The sequence below is a fragment of the Callorhinchus milii genome, unplaced genomic scaffold, assembly GCF_018977255.1.
Source record: "Callorhinchus milii isolate IMCB2004 unplaced genomic scaffold, IMCB_Cmil_1.0 Scaffold7, whole genome shotgun sequence".
Taxonomy (NCBI): Eukaryota; Metazoa; Chordata; class Chondrichthyes; order Chimaeriformes; family Callorhinchidae; genus Callorhinchus; species Callorhinchus milii.
In genome coordinates this window covers 16,171,735-16,194,755 of record NW_024704748.1, presented here as the reverse complement: position 1 = coordinate 16,194,755, position 23,021 = coordinate 16,171,735, and the positions used below count along the sequence as shown (strand labels likewise).

Here is a 23,021-nt window from a genome sequence, read left to right as displayed (position 1 = left end):
TTGTTTACTGTGGTAAATGATAATGTAAGTAGGATACAAAAGCATCAATTCAGCGTATTATTATAAATGTGTCCATTAGATGCACACACGCTTATTTGTTAGTTTGCTGGCTACAGCCAGGTACAGAAATAAGACTCAGTCTGATTCAGACGAGATGTAGTAGTAATACTGTGGATGTAAATATACAAACACTTGATCTGATAAATAGAAATGCTGTATTTACAGCACAGTTACATTCATTCAGCTTTTATATAAAACACATATGCAATATATAGAAGAAATCTTACAGGTGTGAGGAATATTACTACGAATCGCTATGATAACTAAAAACTGAAATATCTGGTTAAACAAGTAATTTGTTGATGCCAGCTGTATTTATAAATTCCTTTATTTACTGATAAAACATAATAACCATGTGAGGGTGGGGGGAAAGAGCAGGTGACATAGATTGTTAGCCTCCAGAGAGTACTGCAGGTTATCCTGGGGCTTGGCTTCACATCCACAGTACACTGTATGATGCACTAACATTCCCCTCAAGAGGCTACATACAGGTCCAAAGCATCATCGTACAGTGGCATATTAAAGTTTGCAGGTTTCAAACAAGAGAAATAAATTCCTGTGAACACTGTGTTCTGCAACATTGTATTATTTTATATATATTCTCACCACACAATGCATGTGATAGAACACCATTGCACAGCTTTCCTGTAAATATGGAACTAAAGACTGTAATTCTCTTGTGACCTCTGGAATTATGCTGAGCCCTGAAATAATAATCCTTACATTTATACAGTGGCTTACAATTTGAAACATTTCAAAGTGCTTAGCAGATTTTCCCACAAATTGTAGTGACTGTAATTGCAGGTGAGCAGTATAATTCCTGTTACAGAATGTGGAAGTATTAAATCTTTTTAAAGCTAATTTTAGGTTGCTCCTCGCCTCTTCCTCCCAGGGCAGGTTACTGATGTGAAGCATAGTTGCTCTTTTGTTCTTTGCAATTATATTTTGCAGTGCAAAAAGCTAATTTAAATGCCCTTAGGAATATGTATCACTTTAGATGCTAAGGTTTTAATTCAATAGTCTATCATCCAATTCGATATCTTATATCTAGAAATTAATGGGATTATTCTGCAATTTTCTTGGTTTGGGTATGAAAATAATTTATTTTATTTTCTAGTATTTAAGACAGAAGATCTGTATTTGACAATATCATAAAAATGTGAATTTACAGTGTACACATTAGTAAGATTTTTACAGTACAAATGAAACTGTAAAGTACTTAACTCATTCATTAACTTTTGATGCACGAGAATGGTGTGGCATTAAGTGGGATAAAATTGTGAGCTGTAGAAGAAAATTAAAATTTATTGAAAAGAACATGTCATGTATTCACAGGTCGAGCTGAAAATGTTTCTTTATTGCTCGCTGCAGGGTAGTAAAGTTTAAGTGGTTTCAAAAGAGAAAAGAACCTGCAGTACATGTGTGGTACCATGTGATATTACTATATGGCACTGTGTCAGCCAATCAGCTTTTAGTCAGATAGTGAAAGTGAACAGGTTGGCACGACTTTGGTCAAGTTGTAATAATACGTCCAGTAAAACCTTTTGCATGAGTGAGGGAAAACAAAAGGAGATAGCTGCTTTGCAATGTTTCTTCTCAAGCTACATATTGAGCAGTCATTCCATCTACTTTAGCTCTAACGGCCAGGTGGTTGGCTTTGGTTGTATAAGGGTGCCATATAAATGCAAGTTGTTGCTGCTGTTATTGTTGGAAGACATGTTTTTGTTCAGAGAGCCACACTGATCGAAAGCAAAAATGTTTTGGTTTGTTACCAGTGCACAATGGCTCAGAAAGGCTGGCAGCTCAACAGAACTGACATTACCCTACACTAAAAGCCAGAGTTTCACATTTTTTTAAGAAAAGGTAAATATTAACTGGAGTGATCAAGAAATCTTCAGCATATTGGATCTGATTGAGTAACTTGACTATGGTTTAATGTACACAGTGCAGTAAGCTCATAAGGAGTGTTTCGGAAGAAATTATTACAAACTGATGGATTGGCATAGAAATTGAAAAGGCACATAGCTTCTGATATTATGGAAACTATCAGAAGATTCAACTTATAGTGGTCTACCATGGAAATCGGTGTGTGATCAAAGAAGGGCAAATGGATCCACTTACCCAGAGACACAGTGTTCCTGCTTAATATTTTATCGTACTCACTTGTTTCCTGAAACATCGTCTGTAAGTGGTTCACACCAAAACCTGGCAAGTAAAAATCACAGAGTATTTGCTCACAACAAACTGTCTTTGACAAGATACGAACCATTCATTTACCCAGGCATCAGTGTTCTTTAACTGCTCTATTCTATGGATTTGTTTTGGAGAATATCTTGCATGGTTTTAAAAACATTATTTTTTTTGCTCAAGAATGGAAAGTAATGTTTCTAACCCTGCAGCCTGGGGGACAAGATATCTTTTACACATTGGAAAAACAAATTCCCAAACCCAAACACATAAATGATGTAGCAATAATCTGATCCTGAGCTCAAACTCAGTTGGTGCTAATTTGTTTTTTTTCGCAAATGACAACTTGTATTTATATAGCAAAAAATAAATTAACCCTAATGTGACAGTAATGTGCTATCAGTTCTGAATTCCCCAATAACAAAACTTCTCGTGGACTCCACCTAATTTATCTAATTTATTGAGGAGTGCTGTGACACAATCTGCTTGATCTCCCACTAACTTCACTTGGCAGAATAATCCCACTTCTAGCTTCATTCATCGTTTCTCTGGGTAACATTATTGGCTCGAGTGGAACTGAGGATACAAATCAGGAAGATCCTAAATCTGATTTATCACTGCTTGACCAGGGTAAAGCAATACAATTGGCATTAGTTGAATAGCAAGCAACATCCACTAACGATTTAGGATCAAGAATGACAAGAACACAGCCATTGTTTATGGAACAATGATTTCAGGAGTGGGTGTGGATGAGGAAGGAATAAGAATACTTGCACTTGATATAGCGCCTTATCATGTCATTGAGACACCACAAAGCACCTAACAGGATATATTGTAAAGTGGAATTACTGTGTGTCACTTCCCCAAGTATATCATTATTCCAGGCTGAGAGTAGTGAAAGGAGGAAATGTAATACTAATGTACACTAATGTATCTAGTAGTAAAATAATTTTGCAAAGATGGTATTGCTTTTTATGAGTTAAAGAAGAAAGTCTTATTATATGTTGTGGAGTCTTGTAGCTCAGTGGTTAGAGCACTCGCTTTGCAAGCGAGAGACCTGAGTTCAATTCCAGGCAGGGCGAAACCTTGGGCAAGTTTCCTTACTCCACACACCTAATAATAATCCCTCCAAAAACAATAATAAATTGGTCATTTTCAATCTACGACTGTTTGTGAGACATTGCTGTGCACAATTGGCTGCCGCGTTCGCCCACAAATATACAGTCAATTCACTTTACAGTGTGTTCTGTGAAGCGCTTTGGGACGTCCTCCCGACATGAAAAGCGCTATATCGAATGCAAGGATTATTATTGTTATTATTATATTAACTGAATTGCTACATGTGAATTAGGTCTAGTTAGCACTTCTTGTGTGATGTTTTCTGACTTACTGTATAGTGATCTACAATTTTCAAAAGAAAAATAATACATATTTTGAGTTATATTGGGACATCTTTAATTTGCATTATTCTTTAATATATTATTTATTAAGCATATGAATTTATCCTCCAGCTTACATAAAAGTAGTTAGTAATTTATTAATGAGGTTTGGCCACTTCTATAGCATTGCTTCCCCTTCTGTAATGCAAAAAAGCAGGAAAAAGTAAATATAAAACCAAAACAAGAACACCATCTTCTGGATACCTCACACCCTATTCTGAAAATCCACAGACCAGTTATTAATATTTCTGGTAAATTAATCTATTAACTGAAGGAAATGGGCGTCTATCTACCTGTGAAGTCCAGTCTTTCTTCTCAAAATGTAAGAAGTACTGAGATTACGCCTTTCTGTGCTCTGCTATTTTCCTTTTTGATGAACGTTTATTCAGTTACTGTATGATAGAAAGAGAAGGTGTAAAATGATGGTGGTGCATCGCTTTCTGCGGGTAATAATCCCTTGAAAAAAAATTGGGTCACTCAATCCACACAATCCACAACTGTTTGTGGGACACTGCTGTGCACAATTGGCTGCCGTGTTCGCCCACAAAATGCAGTCAATTCACTTTACAATATATTCTATGAAGTGCTTTGAGATGTCTCAATGATGTGATAATGCACCATATCAAATGGAAGGATTATTATTATAAGGTATGACAGTACATATTCAGCACTGAAGACAACTGATGAGTGAAAAATATGTAAACACCTTAATTTACACTGCTTCCTTTATAGATGTTACTCCAATTTTTTAAAAAATAACTTTCTATTGAATTTTATTCCGTATTCCAGGTGGGGAATCGGCCATGAACTCTGTTGCCATGCGAATAGTGATGGGTAGCTGGTGGCTTTTTACACTCATTGTGTGTTCGTCGTACACAGCAAACCTGGCTGCATTTCTCACTGTCTCCAGAATGGATAATTCAGTGCGGTGAGTGACCTTCTGTTATCATAAGGAAATTACTCTTGCTTGGTACATCTTGTGTCAAATATGCAATTGTAATTTCATTCTCCACATGTCTAAGCATTTCTTAATCTGTTTTGTAGTACATAATTGTCTCATAGTAATTTTGGGCAGCACGTTTAGGAGTGATTAGATGTGTTTTCACATTTGGGTCTTGGGTTCAAATCCATCTCAGACTAAAGTATTTTCTCTCTCTACTTGTTAGAGTTAAGATGATGTGATTGAGGAAGTTCTGCCTTTTTTTTGTAGAAGCACATCTATAGCACACACCTGTCCACATTTTATCATAAATTACTGTTAGATTGTTCAGAGGATCCATAAGGTGACTGTGTTGGGATGGGAATGTGACTTTGGTGGATGTTGGACTCAGGGCATGATATTGTAATTGAACAGAAAAGAGACCTTTACCTACCTCTATGTGGTACCTGGCCTGCATAGCTAATATGCTACCTACTTCATGTCAACATTATGGCAGAAAGTGGTTCAGTTAGAATTTTAATCTGGAGGTTTTAAATGGAGGTTGAAATATATAATTTGTTCTTTTTTTGGGGGGGTAGATGCTGGCAATACCGTCAAGGTCATGTTATTTGTCAACTACAAAGCCAAATGTCCTCTCTCTTCTACTCCCTCCCACCCCGGGAATAACAAGGCCTCGACTGACAGATTTAGGAGAAAATCTAGTTTTTATGAATCGTTGCCAATGACTGTCTGCAAAAAGAAAACTATGAATTAGTGCCTGTACAATTTTATGTTATGCAGAAATGTTGGAGGAAATTTATGAAAATGGGGGAAGTTCATCTGACCTGGCAAACGTTCTTTAATTCTAGAATTGTGAATGTTCAAGAGGAACTTATAAGGGTGTAATTTACTCATAGGACTCCAATGGCATTGGAAGACTGCTCTTCAGTACCTGAAAGTTCAGAAGTCTATTTAGTGAAACAACTAGTCTTCTGAGATTCACAACATTTTATTGCTTTTGAGAGAATAGCAAAGGTTGCCATGAGAAACATGCTTTAGTTTAATAAAATTTGGAATAACCTTGAGACATGGCCTGTCAGTCACTTAGAATCTCTCCTCCCAGTTACTAGACCTTGGCTGCGTGAACATGAGGGTTGTGAGATAGATATATGGTGTGTTAATTGGAAAGAGACAAAATTGTGTTCTAAGGAAAGACACAATCACAGATAAAAGACTCTGGTTGCTTGTTTTACTGTCGCCTTACCAACCTGAGTGTTAGAAACAATCATTGGTATTTGTTAAATACGTAGGTTAGTTGGAGTGGTCTGCTCTGGAGTATCTGCAAGGATTTCCATTGTATTAAACCATGCAGAACCAGTCACTGGGGGCAGAGAGTCATCCCACTCAGCTCCTGTTAAACCTTCAAGCCAAAACCCTAACAGGTAGGGTGGTCCTAGCTGGACAAGAAGTGGGAAAGCTTGCTGGACAGCAATCCATTCCAATGATCTATCTCTGGGATTGCCATGTGTAGGTGGGATGCATGAAAATCTCAGCTTGGTTTGGATACTCTTAAGCATGGTGCTGGGTTTCCGCATGTGTCAGACACCCGGCTGACCAAATTTAAAAAAAAAAACAGTTTAAACTTTATGGGAATTATTCTGCTCTGTTGGTCCAGTGTAAGAAATCATTTGATTTGCATTTATAATCCAATCTCTCTTTGATATCATGTAATCCCCTTGATTTGATCGCTACCATATAATTACTGCTGTGCATGCATTTTTTTTACTATTCTGCTGCTAATTTAGTTCTGTGACACAAGTGTAGACATTTTCAAAAGTGAATCTCGCCATCAAAGCCATCCTTAAAACCAACCAGTTAAAAAGAGTTAAAATTCATTATTTTATGATTTGATTATTTTGGTAACAAAATGAAGGATATCAGAGAAATAGAAAATTTACAATTTTATAATACCTTATTACTTAAGCATTTTGGATGCAATTACTGTCAAGTGTAGTGACTTTTTTTTATAAACAGACATGGCAGCCATCATCCCAATATCGAAAGACTGATTGATTGAATTGGGTTAGAGCTGGCATTTTCTGGTGAGAGAATACTGAAATCAGCAGCGCAGTACAATTGCAAGCCATTCATGTGGAAGTCTGGAAGCACTTTACAAAATATGATTGATTAGAAATGCAATAAATAGTGTTACATAGGCAAATAAAGCTGGTCTATGCCAGCAACAGCCCATAAACAATGTGCATTTTTTTTACTATTCTGCTTGAGGGAAAATAAGAAATTTGTGTTTTCTTGAAACATTTAACATAACATAACGTATAGGAACAGGAGTAGGCCATTCGGCCCTTCGAGCCTGCCCCACCATTCAATCATGGCTGATCTTCTAATCTAACTCCAGCTAATAACCTAACCCTATTTAATTATCAAATGTTATACAGACTGAAATATTGGCATAATTGAGAACTGAGGTTATTTCCACTTTTCTTCCAGCATCATACAATGATAGAAAAAAGCACACCAATGGAACTAGAACTTTTATGGGGGATTTTCTTGTTTTGTACATTAGTCAACATGACAACAGTGCAGCTGGAGACAGCTGTAACAGGACAGATATTCAACCCTATGGTTGCTGAAAGTACTCTGATTTGAAGAAATTGTACTGTGACTGGTATTCATGTTTGTTTGCTGGATCCTATTGCATTCCCTGCAACCCTAGTTCAGCAAGTGACATTAGCTTTCTATTTAAATTTGAATTCTCTATTTCTCAATTGTCGAGTCGGTACAGATAAGCCTGCCCTGGAGCAATACTAGACCTTAGACATGTCAGTTGGAGAAAACCTTAAACCTTAGATATAACAGTCCTGGTGTCAATCAGTGCAGCACTGGAGCTCAAAGGTCTTACACACCAGGTGTCAGCCAAAGCAGCACTAGAGAACTGTACAAACTGAACCATTTATCAGTGACAAGCAGACCTGAGCTTTCATGCTTTCTACCTTTTTTTCCAATGATTTGTTCATCTCAAGTTAGATCAGATTTGATTACTAGGCTAAGGAGGTTTTGGAGTTGAATTTGTATAAGTGAAGAGAATGAAAAAAACATTAGGAAGACAGAATTTTATATCACCTCATAACAGCAAAATAACTTAAAGCAGTTCCCAGATAATTGATGTCAAGTGCACTTTTTCTTTTTATTGGAAAACACATTGGAGCCATTTCCACTCATAAGGCTCACTTCATGTACTGATCTTGTTCGCTCCGGGATTCTACCCTGTGTGAAAGGTGCTATATAAATGCAAATTATTGTTGTTGATCAAATGATAAAAGTGATCGATGCTTCCTGCAAACTACTAACCCTATATTGTAGTCCACCCATCTCCCAATTTATATCTCAAAATCCATCTCATGTGGAGATTAATATTTAAGGCTTGATTCTTCTGAAAGGAAATCACCTGTGGGACTTTCTGATTTTCAATTCATTGCTTGTTGACATGTGGTCCTTATTTCTCCAACATTGTCTTTTACTGTTGCTTCTCCTATAGCATCTACCAAACAGTTCTGTGAACCTACATGTGGTAATAGAAATATCTAGTTTTACCTTGCAGCCTATAATACTTGCGCTTCACAAAGAATTGCCTCCTGGTTGTTTTGCTGTCAGGAACCAGATTCTCAATCATGTCCCAGGCTCTGTTTCTGTCCAATTTGCCGTAGACTCCTCACTGAATCAATTTTGTGCCTGGAATTTATAACTGCCTGAGGGATTATATTTCCTTTTAGAGTGAAACTTCATGTACTTCCCTCCTCAGCAGGTTGCAGAGAGAGAGAATTGATCTACTCGCAATATGAACAGCTTGAGAGCTGCCAGGCTCAAAGCAGTTCACCGAACAAAGTTAGAACTCTTGAAAACCACCAAACTAGGACACAGGGAAAAAAAAACTATTTTAGGATGTAATTGTTGCAAAGTTTTGTTTTGCTTGTTTCCTCTTCTCATCACCTCCTCTCCTCTATTGTCATGTCCACAAAAGTGGGCCAATCTGGGATAACTTCTCCAAAACCACTATCAGCATCACTGTCTCATGGACGGCTTGCTCAGCAAAACAGGATGGATCTGTGTTCAACAATTTTTACTTTCTATTCCCTAACACAGAATATTCCACTCCATTGAGCAGTTCAGCCATAGGCTGGGGTAGCTTGTGTCCTGTGGATGGGATGAGGAAAGGGCTGATGCATTACTCAAGAGTTTGAGACATTTATTACTTCAAAAGGCCTCACTGTATGCATCATAGAAAATATCTTGATATGTGATATCTTTTCTATGATATAATTTGTTCATATATATGCATCTAAATTACCTTAAAATTTAAACCAATACAGAGTTAGTTGCAATTGAATCTCCAGTCATTAATTGTGTATATTTTCTGTATTTGAGAAGATGCTTCCCATGATCAGATTGTATCTAGGATAGAGAGAGACACGGCACCAGATCACTAAGTTATCGGTTTGCAGTCTTGTATTTATATTGCAGGATGTCAATCTGTGCCCTGCCATAACCATCACCTTAGTCATCTGGCTTTAGTGCAATTCAAATGTATGACTCAACCAAATTCATGTTAATCACAACCCAGAACATTTGAATCAATTCTGCCTCTCCACCTTCCCACAAAGGGTGTTTTTTTTCGAATGCCACAAAAGAGGTTGGACAGTTTTTCAATCTGGGACCCCCACTTTAGCGAAGGTAAAACCTGATAAAGAAATTGCACTAAATTTCCATACATTTGTTTTTGCCTGTATTTTTGTCAATTTTAATAAGTCCCAACGCCTTTACCTTCACACGATGAGGGATGATGTGGGATTTGTTTCACTTTGACCACTGTTGCTTGAGGAAAATTGCAGCGCTTCACTGCAAAAGCATTGTGAAGTGGTCCAAAGTAAGGCAAACAAAATGGTGATGCAAAGATAGGGGGACATTTCCCAAACAGCTGGCAGGACTAAAATTCAGTTCCAATAATATCTTTGCTCAGGACTATTTTGCACCTGTTACTTCCTATAAATTCACAATTCACTTCCCTCACCAGGTACATCATGAGACCTTGAGTTTACAGCAAAAGGATCTTGTAACACTGAATCCTTCTGTTGATAATCTGTGCACGGATTTGGGCATTAGTTATAGATAGGCACCATAACTATAGGAAGACCAGAGTTGTAAATGTCCTTTCTCAGCAGACACCCACTGCCACTGTACAGTAACCCTGAGAATGCTCTGCTCTCATAGCTACACCATACCATTGCGGGGCTACCACAATAGTGTCCACAGAGGATACCTGCCATCTTCTCGGTTTTCTGCATTGAACAAGAGGTGAATGCATAGAGTTTCTTGTCAAGGAGCACTCTGGAGAAGGGAGGCTGCAGGCTGATGTTGTTTGGTTTTCTCTAATTCCTTTTACTTTTATAGATGTGGTCAATATAGTTGAAAAGTAAGTACTTTAAAGAGCAAAATGCAGGGAATTTAACTGCGGAACAGCTGTTTCTCTAGAGAGAGGCAGATCGTAATGAGAGAGAAAATTCAAACTGCACACTTAACGCCACAAGCAGCCCAAGATTAAATAGGACTGATCTGGCTCCTGTGGCCAATTAGAGTGACAGCGTGATTTCTCCAATGACAAATTGGTATTGATGACATCATGTTGGACATAAAGGTGCCTCTGTACTGGCTGCTTTTCCTATTTTTCAGCATGAAGCAAATCAACTGAATTGCTGCATTTTACGTTACCACGTAATAAAGTACGTAATTAGAGAAAAAACTCTAAAAAAATCAAATCCCTCTTGCATATATATTCTAATTCATAAGTGGGGGGAAGATAATAATATTTTAAACAATGAAAGGTTACCTCAAATCTATATGTTGCATCACACAAGATACAAAAATCAATATGCTGGCCCTTGTGACCCAAGAATTGCTCTATATATAACAGAACATTCCACAAGGGAACACTACACACATGCAGATCATTATATTACACAGAGGAGCAGGAAATACTTAGTGCATCACACAGAGGAGGTCTTGCTTGATAAGATATGCACATGGATTCATGACTGGCAAATGAATATAGATAATTGAAACACACTGCATTTAGGAACTAAAATAGGAGGCACGTGTACTGCGTGGATGGAGGAGAACTTGCCAAGGGCAGAGCTGAAAGAGATCTCGGGATAACTCATCGCTCATTATATTAAAACAGTATGAGGCAGCGATATATTTTGTTATACTGAACAATTCTACTGTACATACTGAACAGTGGAGTTGTGCAAGGATGAATTAGTTGCCACATTTTGTTGCCAATGCAGGAAAACAGCAAAGTTTTTGACACTGTTTCACATGAAATGTACAATGTAACAATGAGTTGTGGTTTCCTTTCAAACCAATTGTATAATTTGAGAAAACAACATTGCACTTCACATTAAGTTGGTGCTTTTAATCAGCATCAATGGTTCAATTGAAGTAAACGATTTATTTAGAAGAAAGTGCGGTTTAAATTGCACTAATGAAGCAATTATGAAAATGTTTCTCTGGATATTATACTTGTTGAACATAAGNTTTTTTCTGAAATCCTAAGCTAATATTCCTTGCTGTTTGATTTGGTTTTGGCCCCAATTTGTCTGGCCGTACAAACAGGTAAACAATACATATACTTTATTTAAATCCGTTTGTATTGTGGAGTCCTGTAGCTTAGTGGTTAGAGCACTCGCCTCACAGGCGAAAGACCTGGGTTTGATTCCCGGGCAGGGCGAAACGTTGGGCAAGTTTCTTTACTCCACATACCTCTGTTTACCTAGCAGTAAGTAGGAACCCGGTTGTTAGTCGATTGGTGGCTCGCTTTTCCCAGTAGTAATAATTCCTTCNAAAAAATAATAAAATGGTCTCCAAATCCACGACTGTTGATTGGAAACTTCTGTGCGCAATTGGCTGCCGCATTTCGCCCACAGAATATGCAGTAAATTTACTTGAAGTGCTTTTGGGATGCCTTGAAAACATGATAAGGCGCTATATCAAATGTAAGGATTATTATTGTTGTTGGTATACAAACAACGTCAAGAGCGACAATCATTCTCAAACACATCTATGATAGTTGACGACAGAAGTTGAAAGTATAAAACTTTGGTGAGAGGACAAAGGGTGAGAGTTATTGTGAAATATGTAATGATACACAGGTTTAATAAGGGCAGTATTAAACTCCGTGGTTCTAAAATTGGCTCAAATGGTTATTGGAATCCTTATCACTTTTAAGAGTGGAGTGACAACAAAGTATTTGGCGACACTATATTTGCTAATCAGTCAAGGTCAAAAAAGATCATCCACGTTTGACAATTCATTCGTATGAATTATGATTGAGTAACAGTTAGAAATTATTGTTAATCATCCTTTGAGTGCTATGTCCTCTTTCTTCGGAAAGGAAACAGGTTTGGAGAAGAGCTGCAAGAATGACATTGAGCTTGGAGGAAATGCTAAGTGAGCTAAACCTGTTCACATTGTTAAAAGACCAACAAACTCCAAGCTTTTAAATGCCTCTCTCCATTATAGTCATGTTTTTTCAAAGTGGAGTAGATAAGCAGAGTTCTTTCTTCTGAAAAGGGGACATGATTTTAAGTTGATTTAAATGTAATGCAAGGATGAACTGCTTCAGACTTGGTTAACTAAAGGAAATACCTTGTCACCCACCATGGAGAAAGTGGATTGGGGTGAATTGTTCAAAAGATAAATGAAGACAGACTGTATTCTCAAATCAGCATGAAGCAGAAGTCTGCCCATGGGCTTCAAACAAGGAAAACGAGAGATAAAGGTAGTCTGAGAAGATCTTACAGTTAGGCTGAAATGATTGGACAACCTAGAGTGCTATATGACCTTTTCTTGTTTCCACCTTATTAGATTTTTGTTCATTTAAACTACAAAAGGAGTAACATTTTTGAAGTAACACAATCCTGCCACTATAATGAATTGCAGGCATAGCATAATGCTCATTCTGCATTGCGGCACAGAGGTAGAATTATCAGAAAAACATATTTATTCTGAAACGCTGCACTGGATAGTTTTGCCCGCATCAAATTAATAATATACACTTTAGTAATTCTGGTGAATAACTCTGTATTTTTTAAATGAGCATTTCAAATTCTCTCAGCTTGTTTTTACAGTAATTCTCTCAGGAACTTGACAACATCATTATTAACACTCAAGTATATTTTATAGTTTCTTCAGAATCAGCTGTGAAATGAGTATAATTTGATTCCTTTTACTAGTATTGAACACCTTCATATCTATAGTCGTGTCCAGAGCCTCTCTGCAGCGCCTTCAGCATGCTGCTGCTTCTTCCATGGTTGCAATACTATTAATATTAAGTGTAACATTTAACATCTTACTCTTTGGTTTGAGTTTCTGAATGTGCTATACTGGCAACAATGTGAGCGTCAAAAGCATTCCCGCTGAGCCAAACCCTTTATAATAGCACAAGCTATAGCAATAATCTCCCAGATAGAAGTTGGAAAGAAATCAAGTTCGCAGCAAGGTGCTGACTTGTACAATTTATCCCTTTCATAATTACTTTGCAACTACACATGTAGGAAGTATGTACCAATGCCAAAATGAAAAAAAAATTACCAATTCAAATAGAGCAGATGAAACCCGGGAACAGCGCTTTCCGACAGTTGAATATTCATACACGTCAGCTGGAATAGAGATAATATGCTGGAGTATGATGCTGTGAGCCCAGGGATTTCATTTCTTCTGATGTTGCCCATCAGTCAGTTGTTTGCACTGCTCTTCATTCTCTTAACACTGGCAAATTCAAAAAAGAGAAGAAATATTTCTTTATTATAAGAAAATGAGAGTCAGCATGTGGCAATCTCTGAGCTAGAAACAATGGACTGTAATTAAGAGTAAGCAATTAACAATGCGGATTAATAAAAGTCGTTTTGTGTGTGGAAAAGATTGCTGTTCCAGTCATTCTGCTTTGATTTGTAAATTTATTAAACTCAGGGATGAGGCTATTGAGGCAGTTTGTTAAGCAAGTATGAAGCTGTGAGGTCAGGGGAAGGAAAGAAGGGGTTAATAATGAAACAAATCAAGCATAGAGCTGTGTGCAGCATTACAAGGAGGATCAACAGAAAACATCTGTGGGATACTGAAGCAAAGAGAATGTTGGTTCATCTCATGATTTCATTATATATTCTTATCTATCACCCACTTTCTATATAAGTACTGATCAGAACATTAAATAATTTATACACATATGACATTCCCTTGTCGTATCCATTGAAGTATATCTTAATCCCTCTTCTGGTCAAACTACATGATGGAGTGTAGAAATGTGCTATCTGTCATTGTCTGCAATAACACCCAATGAGAGCGAAAAAAAATAGACAGAAAGCAACTGCTTAAGTTAATGATGTTCAACCACTCAAACTTTGTCTCATCATTTGTCACATTATCCCAACTCTTTGATATACTTGTGCCTTGTATCAGTTACCAGCAGATATGTATTTTGTCCCTAGCAGATAGTGTTGGCACTCTTCCTTGAGACCTACATGACAAATCTCTGTTCATAACCACCATATACTTAAAGCAGCACACAGTAATTCAATATAACAATGATGCACACACTCATTCAAATATCTAAACAAATCGTTAAGTATGTGATAAGCCTCTTTTTCAATGGAAGGTCACTAGAATCCTTTGCCAATCAAGGTATGCTCACAATCACACACAATCATCCTTGAATAATATTTATCAACCATCTCTAAATTCCTTGTAGATCCTTCCAAGATCTGGCAAAACAATCTGAGTTATTGTATGGTACAGTAAAAGACTCATCCGTCTACGAGTACTTTCAAGCCAAGGGAACAAACCCGTTGGAACAGGACAGCACTTATGCTGAACTCTGGAGAACTATCAGCAAAAACAGCGGAATGGAAAACTGTGTATCCAGTGCTTCTGAAGGAATTAAAAAGGTATTCACTTACTTTAAAGAAAAGTCATCCAGGCTTTTAAAAACATTTACAGTGTCCTCAAGAAATCAACCTGGGGCCTTTTTTTTAATTTGCAAGCACAGGGGTAATGGCAAATTATCCTCTGGAAAATAAAGCAGATTAATATCACAACTTGAAACTTCAAATAACATGCATCTTGGTTTCTATGACTAATTGAAACAGGAATGCTAAAATGACAAGTAACCCTGATGATGGCTAATCACAAAAACGTGCCTGTGATACAACATCCAAGTTTGTGTGATTTTGTGATTTAAAGTGTTAAAACAAGTCAACAACAGATGAGTTTGCTTGAGGATACCTCCATTGGAAGATTGGAAGAACTTTGGGGTTTTGCTTTTCAGCAGTTTCAAAGATCACCATGTTAAGCCAATATTTGCTCCGTTGGTGATTAGCTTCACAGGGTTTTTCCAGATCCTACTGTCAAATTTGCTAGAAATGGTTTTGATGTACTTTTACAAACAACAGTGTATAGTGCATGGTACAATGACACCACCCCCAAAATAGTGGGAGCTCACTAGGAAGTGGATTTGTATCTTCCAGTCTACCTTCCACAAACTCCAGTTCATCTTGAACACCCCTTCCCTATATCCTCTCCTACACTAAGTTCCACTCGTCCATTATCATGATTTTTGCCAGGCTGTATGTTTCGCTGTACAACAACAACAACAAGATTTCATTTCCCAAGGCGCTAGACAGTTGGGTCAGGACCCGAGCAGGGGTGAAATGGTCAGGGTGAGGGGAGGGAAGAGAGGGAGCGGGGAGGGGGTAGAGAATCGAGAGGGAAGCTGAAGGCACGATTGTAGATCAACTTCAAGATCCTCATGCCAATCTTCAAGTCTCTCCATGCCCTTTCCCACCCTAAGTCTGCAAACTCGTCCAGCCGTGCTCTCTAATGAATAGAAGTGCAATTTATTCAGCCTTTTATTGTAGTTAAGTTATTTCATTGCACTATCCAATATATCTGGTATATTCTTCCTCAGGTTGGGTGGCCAGAGCTTCAGTTTGAATCCTGAAATTGGGGTATTAATCCTTCGAATTATTTTTTAAAATAAATGCCAGCAATTCAAAATAATCTAATTAAACACTGGAGCTTCAGTGTGAACTTTGTTCATGTTAAAAATAATTGCATTAGTCCCTTTGAACAACATTAATTTAGAAGACACTGCTTGATGAATTTGCAGCCTATTTACAGCCACCAATAGAAAGCAAGAAAGGTAATTTGACAGAATTAGAGAATCTAAATTTTGAAACAATCATTAAGAATTTAAAGTTATTAATTTTTCTGCAATCAAAGATTTTTTAAATCCCCATCTAGTAGATTGTCAGGTACAAATTGGTACAATGTGTTAAAAGCTAATGATACACTTTTTTCTCCACGCTGCCAGAAACTGATTAATTGTTATTAATAATTGTCTTCATATTCTTTCTCATCTATATAGGTAAAGAATGGAAATTATGCTTTCCTGTGGGATATGGCTGTAGTGGAATATGCTGCTTTGACAGATGATGATTGTTCAATGACGATTGTTGGGAATAGTGTAAGCAGTAAAGGATATGGCATTGCCCTGCAACATGGAAGTCCCTATAGGGATCTCTTCTCGCAGAGGTAAGCAATTACCTCTAATTTCTTTATTGATTTTAAAATTATATCCTAAAATAATTTATGTCTTATCAGTTCATATACATGTATATTTAGTGTTGAATGCACTTGGGTAAAGTTTTGTAGAATGTAATAATTTGGAGAGAATAACAGTAAAAGCTCAAGGTTCTTTGATTGTAAAATATGTTTACACCATGCATTCCCTGCCATCTCAGACACTCGCTACAGCAATGAGTGAGGTATGCTCAAACCAATAAAGGTTCAGAGATGTTTACAGGTCAATCTATCTGGATATAGCAAGGGGACAGGATCCCAACCAGTAGACTCTTTTAGGGAAGTACTGATGTGGTTGACACAGCTAGGTGACTCTCCAAATCATTTTGTTTTTCACTTTTTTCTAGCATTATTTTTAATGCACAGCAATGATTTGAGAGAGAGATAATTTAATGGAGGAAAAATAGGGTTTGTTCATGCCCAGTTTAAAAAGATGGAATCATGTCTGAGACTTGCGGCATGAACAATAGGTGAAGTTGAATAACATTGGTTTCTGCATCATTCGATATTACATAGACAATGGGAATACATATACTTCAAGATTAAAAAAAAGTTATGGAGAATATTTCAAAATGTATTATCAATCAGTTGGAACTTTGAAGAAACATTCAGAGCTGAAGATGCCATTTCCATAAAGCTTAAGCTTATTTAAGCAATATATTTATTTTTGAGACAATAGAAGCTGACTGTGCCAGATAAATCATCCAATTCTACAGTAGTATGACCATTTCATTTTAGCTTCACTGTCTGATTATGGAATTTATTGCCTTTAAAATATACACTTTGTAAAATACAGTCCCAGAAAGAAACAACTGGCAAAACGAAAAATACAGCCAAATAAATTAATATTTAGGTTTTAATATGACCTTTACCCATGTCTGTGAGATTCCATGTCACTGTCATACATAGATAAATTTAATTAACCGCAAGCTAATAGGGTAAGAAGAAGCCCCATTAATTTTCAGAGGACAATATTAATTAATATCATATCAAATATTAATATCAAACAAACCAGTAAACAGAGCATTGGAATACTTCCACACAGCAGTGATAAATTCACATCACGGTGTGGAATGGTAGTTCTGAAGAATGGAATATATTCATCCAATGGCAACTTCAAGGACTCTGAGATTACGTAGAATGCGGGCAAATACAGAGTAAATGCTTCTACATTCTATTGCAAAATGTGGGATTGGTTTCAGTGGAACATGCCAAACACCTAGTTTCATTTGATAAGCATCATTCCTGCTGTAAATTGTATCTATAATAATCACTTTCTTTCTGTTGAATTCAGGATCTTGGAGCTGCAAGAAAGTGGAGACCTGGATGTGTTCAAGCAGAAATGGTGGCCGAAGATGGGCAGATGTAATCTGCATAGCCACACTAATGCCCAGCCAGATGGACGGGCTTTGAAACTACAGAGTTTTGCAGGCGTTTTTTGCATCCTGGCAGCAGGCCTTCTCCTCGCCTGCCTTGTGGCAGCCTTAGAAATCTGGTGGAACAGCAATAGATGCCGTCAAGAAACACCAAAGGAGGTACAACTTCTTTCCAATGTTACTAGTGAGGATTGTGTGTGTCTTGCGTTTTGGAGGGGTGTGTGTGTAAGGAAGCGAGGAGGAAATGGTTATAAAACTACTGTTTTTAACCAAGCTTATAACAAAGAGTACAACAATATAATCTGTTTCTTTTACTATCTGATTAATAGTTGAACTGAACTTTTAACCATTGGGTTAAATCTTTTAATAATTTAGATTTATTTGTGTTCTTTAGAATACAAATCCAAACTGAGGGGTAGCAAAGAAAATACTTAGACATGGTTAGATGATCCCAACAATTTTAATGCCTGTAGATTGAGGGTGGAAGAAAAAGACTGATGAAGATGAGGAGTTGCTCGATTTTTAGATATTTGAAAAGAAAAGTTAAAATAAAGAGAGTGCAACAATGCAATACAAAATTATGTTTGTATAGAACTTTTCACATCAGGAGGACATTCCAAGGTGCTGGACAGTCAGGGATTTGGACCCAGGCAGGGTGTTGGGATCAGGCAAGCTAGGAGGCTGGCGAGACGTGCCTTGAAGTAGGTAAGGGAGCGAGCTGAATGGATGGAGTTTCAAAGGGTGGGGGGAGAGAGGCTGAAAGCCTGACTACCAATGGTGGGGATGTGGAGCAAGCTTGAGCGTGCTGAGTGGAGGAAGTGGACAGGTTAATATGGAGTTAGAGGTTCACAGATGTAAAACGATTTCAAACTCTATCCTCTGGGGTATGGGGAGCCAGTGAAGCCAGATAGGGTTACGGAGCCTGGTGCGGTAGAGGACATGAGCTGCAAAGTTCTGGATGATCTGCAGCTTGTGGAGGCCGACAAGCAGGGAGTTTGATTTAAGCAGTGAGATGCAGGGAAATAATAGAAGTGTATAAGACAAAATATTTTAATGTTGAAGGAAGTTACAAAGGAATAATAACATACTTGTATCAATAAGAGAGCAAGAAAAAAAAGGTATCAGAGGCCAGAATTGAAATAATGATCAACATTGGATGCCAAGCTTTTTCTTGTATTCTTTCTAGAATTACATAAGAGCTGTTGAAAAACTCCTCGTATTTTTTGTAAATCTTGCAATTTACATAGAGTTAACAATTTGTGGAAGGGAAAAGAAATGTTTGAAAAAGAGGAAATTGAATTGTTTGGAAGCTGCTTTAGTAAATGGAAAGGATGTGAGGTTTCACTTGAGGTCAGTGAAGATAAAACAAATTGAGCCATCGAAGCTAAAGTGGTAGTTGAAACTTGTGAGAGACAAAAAAAAGTCTCTGTGAAGATTTGAAAGATTCTTTTTTTTACACACAAAATGAATACTACACTAAGGACAATATCGTTGCCCAACATATCCCCAGTAACAACAAACTTACCTGAGCAAGATACAGCTTTCTACAGTAGACTATTCAAAAATAGCTAGGACGTTCTTGGAATTAAACATGCAGAATATCAAGTGATTTATCATTTGCTAAAAGCTATATAATACAAAGAAAGAGCTTGCTACCTTACACACGCATGATCATTAAAGAATTATCCTTACAAGTGAAGCACTTTTTTTTATTATAATGGTATTGTGGTGCAGTGGACTTTCAAGATACAAATGCAAAACACATTAAATGTTATGAGCAAACATCCAATATTCTTATCATAGTGAGAACTTTACAATGAATATGAGACAATAAAAATACTGTTATAACCAAGAGTACACAAATACTGAGATATTCATATTGCCTGGGTTATGACAGAGATAATGCACATTTTTTCTGCATTGTGCAAAAGGTACTGAAACCATTTTAGTACCAGTAAACCACCAGCCCATCTAACTTGTCAATTTCCAACAAGATTTTTACATTGTATTGGTCTCCAGTGATAAATTAATCCATCTTCTAATGATTGAAGGTTACGGTAGAGAATGCTATCCGAGTTCTAAACTGTAATGAGGAATAGACACATCACCAAGATATACTTGAAATATGTATGTCTGTAATTAGTGGGTTAAAATTGACTGCTGCTTCTTTGAACTTGTTTCACCATGCAGCAATGTTCTGAATACTCCATTACTGTGAAATTCCAACTGGGGAGGCCAGTTGGACATTATCCAATATTGGAATACACAATGCACAGTCACGCACTTTATAGTAAATCCTATGAAGCCCTTTGAGATATCCTTGACACAAAAGGCATATCAAATGCAAGGATTATTTGTTTGTCTTGGATAATTTTGAGGATGGCTTCAATTAGATGAAAATCTCATAGCGCCTATTTAAATTACTGCATTCAGCCGAACAGAATTTGTATTTTCAGTACACATGATTGCAGTTGATGTAGTTGTTCCCCTTAATTAATATTGTACATCTCAACATTCTCAGCTCTCTTTTCAGATTTTTCATGCGGGAGTTGCAATTAATAAGTGGAAAGCACAGAATGTATGTTTTCTTACTTATCCTAGTTTGCAACTTGTATTGAATAAGCTGGGAGGAAATCAGTCTCTTGAGTTTGCTGCAATAGCCATGTGGGCAAAAATTTCCCACCCTTGACCATGGATTTACATTCTTAGTTAGCTTGCTCTCTCCTTCAGTAAAGAGTAAGTTACTTACAAAAGCCCCATCTTCCTTCCAAGTGTGAGTGTTGCATCACTTAAGCAATGATTCATAGGTTGATACTGATGATAGGCTGGACAACTACAGGAAGAGATCAAGGGTTCAATTTGTTATTCTTCCTCCCTATGTTGTTGAGAGTAGGAAGGCAGTCCATTTTCACCTCTTTGAATCTCATCTTTAACTTACAATTCTAATTGTAAATTTATAAAACACTTTTTCTAACTTGTTTGACAACCCTGCTTAGGTTGTGCAGTGCTCCTCCACTGTGTAAGGTTGGCACAATATTGGGATGTTAGCACATTCTTATCCTATAATCTGTCTTAAAGAGTTAAAGATTAAGACGGATTTTTCAGACATCCAGCTTTCATTATTCAAATCAATGTTCTGACAGTGAAAATATACACATTGTCATTCATGTGCTTTTTGGAGAAATATTTTGCACTTTTAATATAGTTAATTTTATACATTTTCTTGACTGAGGACCTCAGAATCCCACCCCACAAACTATTTCTTAGAGTGAAAATGTTCAACTACATCATAGTTTGTATTGTAACCACACCCTCCCCTGCCCTTGCCTTGTGTACAAAGTCTGAAAACTAACAAGTCAACGTGATCTTTACCATTGTACTAGGTCAGACTGCACCAGGGCTCACATTATGATTAATAGTTTGGAATTTTGTGCGATCAGTTAAATATCAACGCAGCTGCTGTTTTCATATTCTCAGTTTGCGCTGTAAGACATTTTAACTTCACATTTTGGGAATCAAAATCCAGCTATCTGATTTGGACATATTCACCTCTGCCAAAAGGAGGAAATGGATTATTGTAATTGATCTGTGTTTGTCTACCTGTAAGTGCCATAACTTGAGAAATCTTTGGCAGATTTCAACGAACCTTCGAACCCATGTTCAAGGGGTTGATTCCTCGAACGAGATTGATGTCAGGCCTGAAACAATGATGCCGCCACGTTGCATGATGCCATTTTATTATGGTGGTACCTTAAAGGTATTTATTTCTGCTCTACCTTAAAAACAACTTAAGCTATTACAATCATATTTGGTGTGGAATGCTGCCTGGGTGGAGATCGGGGCAGTTTGACATATCAGAGAACCAGAACCAAAATTTGCCGATTCTAATTGAAAAGATGGACATCAAATCCCATTGCTAAATCTTGACTCCCACAGTGTGAGGTTAATTTGTTTTTATAGTAAACAGGGCTTCAGTTGATGGGGGTACGAGGGCAAAAGGGAATCTAATCCAAAGACATCAGCACAGAAAACCTCAATGTTACTCTTTGGTTTATGCACCAGGTATCGCATTTGATTGGTGCAGGATATGGAAAGTCAGAATCTTCCCCCTAAATTTTTAGGCAAGGTTTCTGCAGTCACAACTAACGGACTCCATACCTTTATTTCAGTTCCATAAAAAAGTTACTTAGAATTAGATTTTTTTTAAGAAATTGAGGTAATGAAAGGTTTCTTCATGGCACACTCAAATCAAGTTATCATCTGAAACTGGAGGACAATAACACCACTTATACTTTCTGTCCATTCCACAATGATCAACAACTATGAGAAGAACAAAGAAAGCTTTTTTTTTAAAAAAAATGCACACATTCACATATTTATGGGATTTCTCTCGTTTATTCTTTTCCTATTCAGGATAAAGAGGTCAACTTAGAGCAGGTTCATCGTCGGATGAACAGTCTAATGGATGAAGATATAGCCCATAAGCAGCTCTCGGCTGCATCAATTGAGATATCAGCACTGGAGATTGGCAGCATGCAAACCAGCCAGAGCCTGGAGCCTGTGCGAGACTACCAGAACACTCAAATCTCGGTCAGCACATTTTTACCTGAACAGACTCACAACACGAGCAGGAACATGCCCTCTTCAGGCAGCACCAACCTCTCTCTGCCTCTCAGCAGTTCTGCTACGCTGCCCTCTATACAGTGCAAACATAGGTCACCAAACGGAGGACTCTTCCGCCAAAGCCCCATCAAAACACCAATCCCCATGTCCTTTCAACCTGGATCTCTCCCGGAAGGTATCGAACCCTCCCACGGGACCTCCATATAACACCCAGCGCCGCATGGCAACATTTTTAATAAAAAAATTTACAAACAAAGTCTAGGATTTTCATGTAAATACTTGTAAATAATTCAAGAATGAAGTGGGGTAAAGTGTATTTTGATTATTCTCAATTTTTGAAGTCAGTAAATCATGTATGAATGGCTTTGTAAATTTTGTTCTATACAAATAAAAAGCAAATTACTTGTGATCGTTCTCAAGTGCCTCCAAGAAAGTATTACTTGAATTGGGAATGGTAGCTTTTACTTAATTATACTTCTTTTTAAATTTGTTTTTCTCATTTGAACTGATTTAGTTGATTTATCCTTAGGCCCGGCATTCATTTGTGCAAGGGCATTTGAATGCATCCAGGCACAGCTTATTTCAAAGCATAGGAAATGTAATGTAAAAGAATTCTCTGCGGTCAATCAATTGATGAAGAAGTTTCAGATACGTTGTCAATTCTTATCTCCACTTTTATAAATTTGGCACAAATTTTACAAGCATTGCCTC

The 23,021-nt window shown here is 37.3% G+C and overlaps 1 protein-coding gene across 2 annotated transcripts in view; it reads left to right on the top strand.

Moving 5' to 3' along the window:
• LOC103181161 (glutamate receptor ionotropic, delta-1) overlaps window positions 1–22,711 on the top strand; it is a 68,989-nt gene extending 46,278 nt beyond the window's left edge. Inside the window, exons 9-14 of one of the 2 annotated variants that reach the window (XM_007897420.2) lie at window positions 4,476–4,614; window positions 14,423–14,618; window positions 16,097–16,263; window positions 17,606–17,846; window positions 21,322–21,444; window positions 22,101–22,711. In XM_007897420.2, the coding sequence (XP_007895611.1) occupies window positions 4,476–4,614; window positions 14,423–14,618; window positions 16,097–16,263; window positions 17,606–17,846; window positions 21,322–21,444; window positions 22,101–22,517 (1,283 nt within the window). In that variant the 3' untranslated portion in view covers window positions 22,518–22,711. The remainder of the gene's footprint in view (window positions 1–4,475; window positions 4,615–14,422; window positions 14,619–16,096; window positions 16,264–17,605; window positions 17,847–21,321; window positions 21,445–22,100) is intronic. The other variant, XM_007897421.2, reaches the window with a different exon arrangement.
• Window positions 22,712–23,021: the final 310 nt, after the last annotated feature.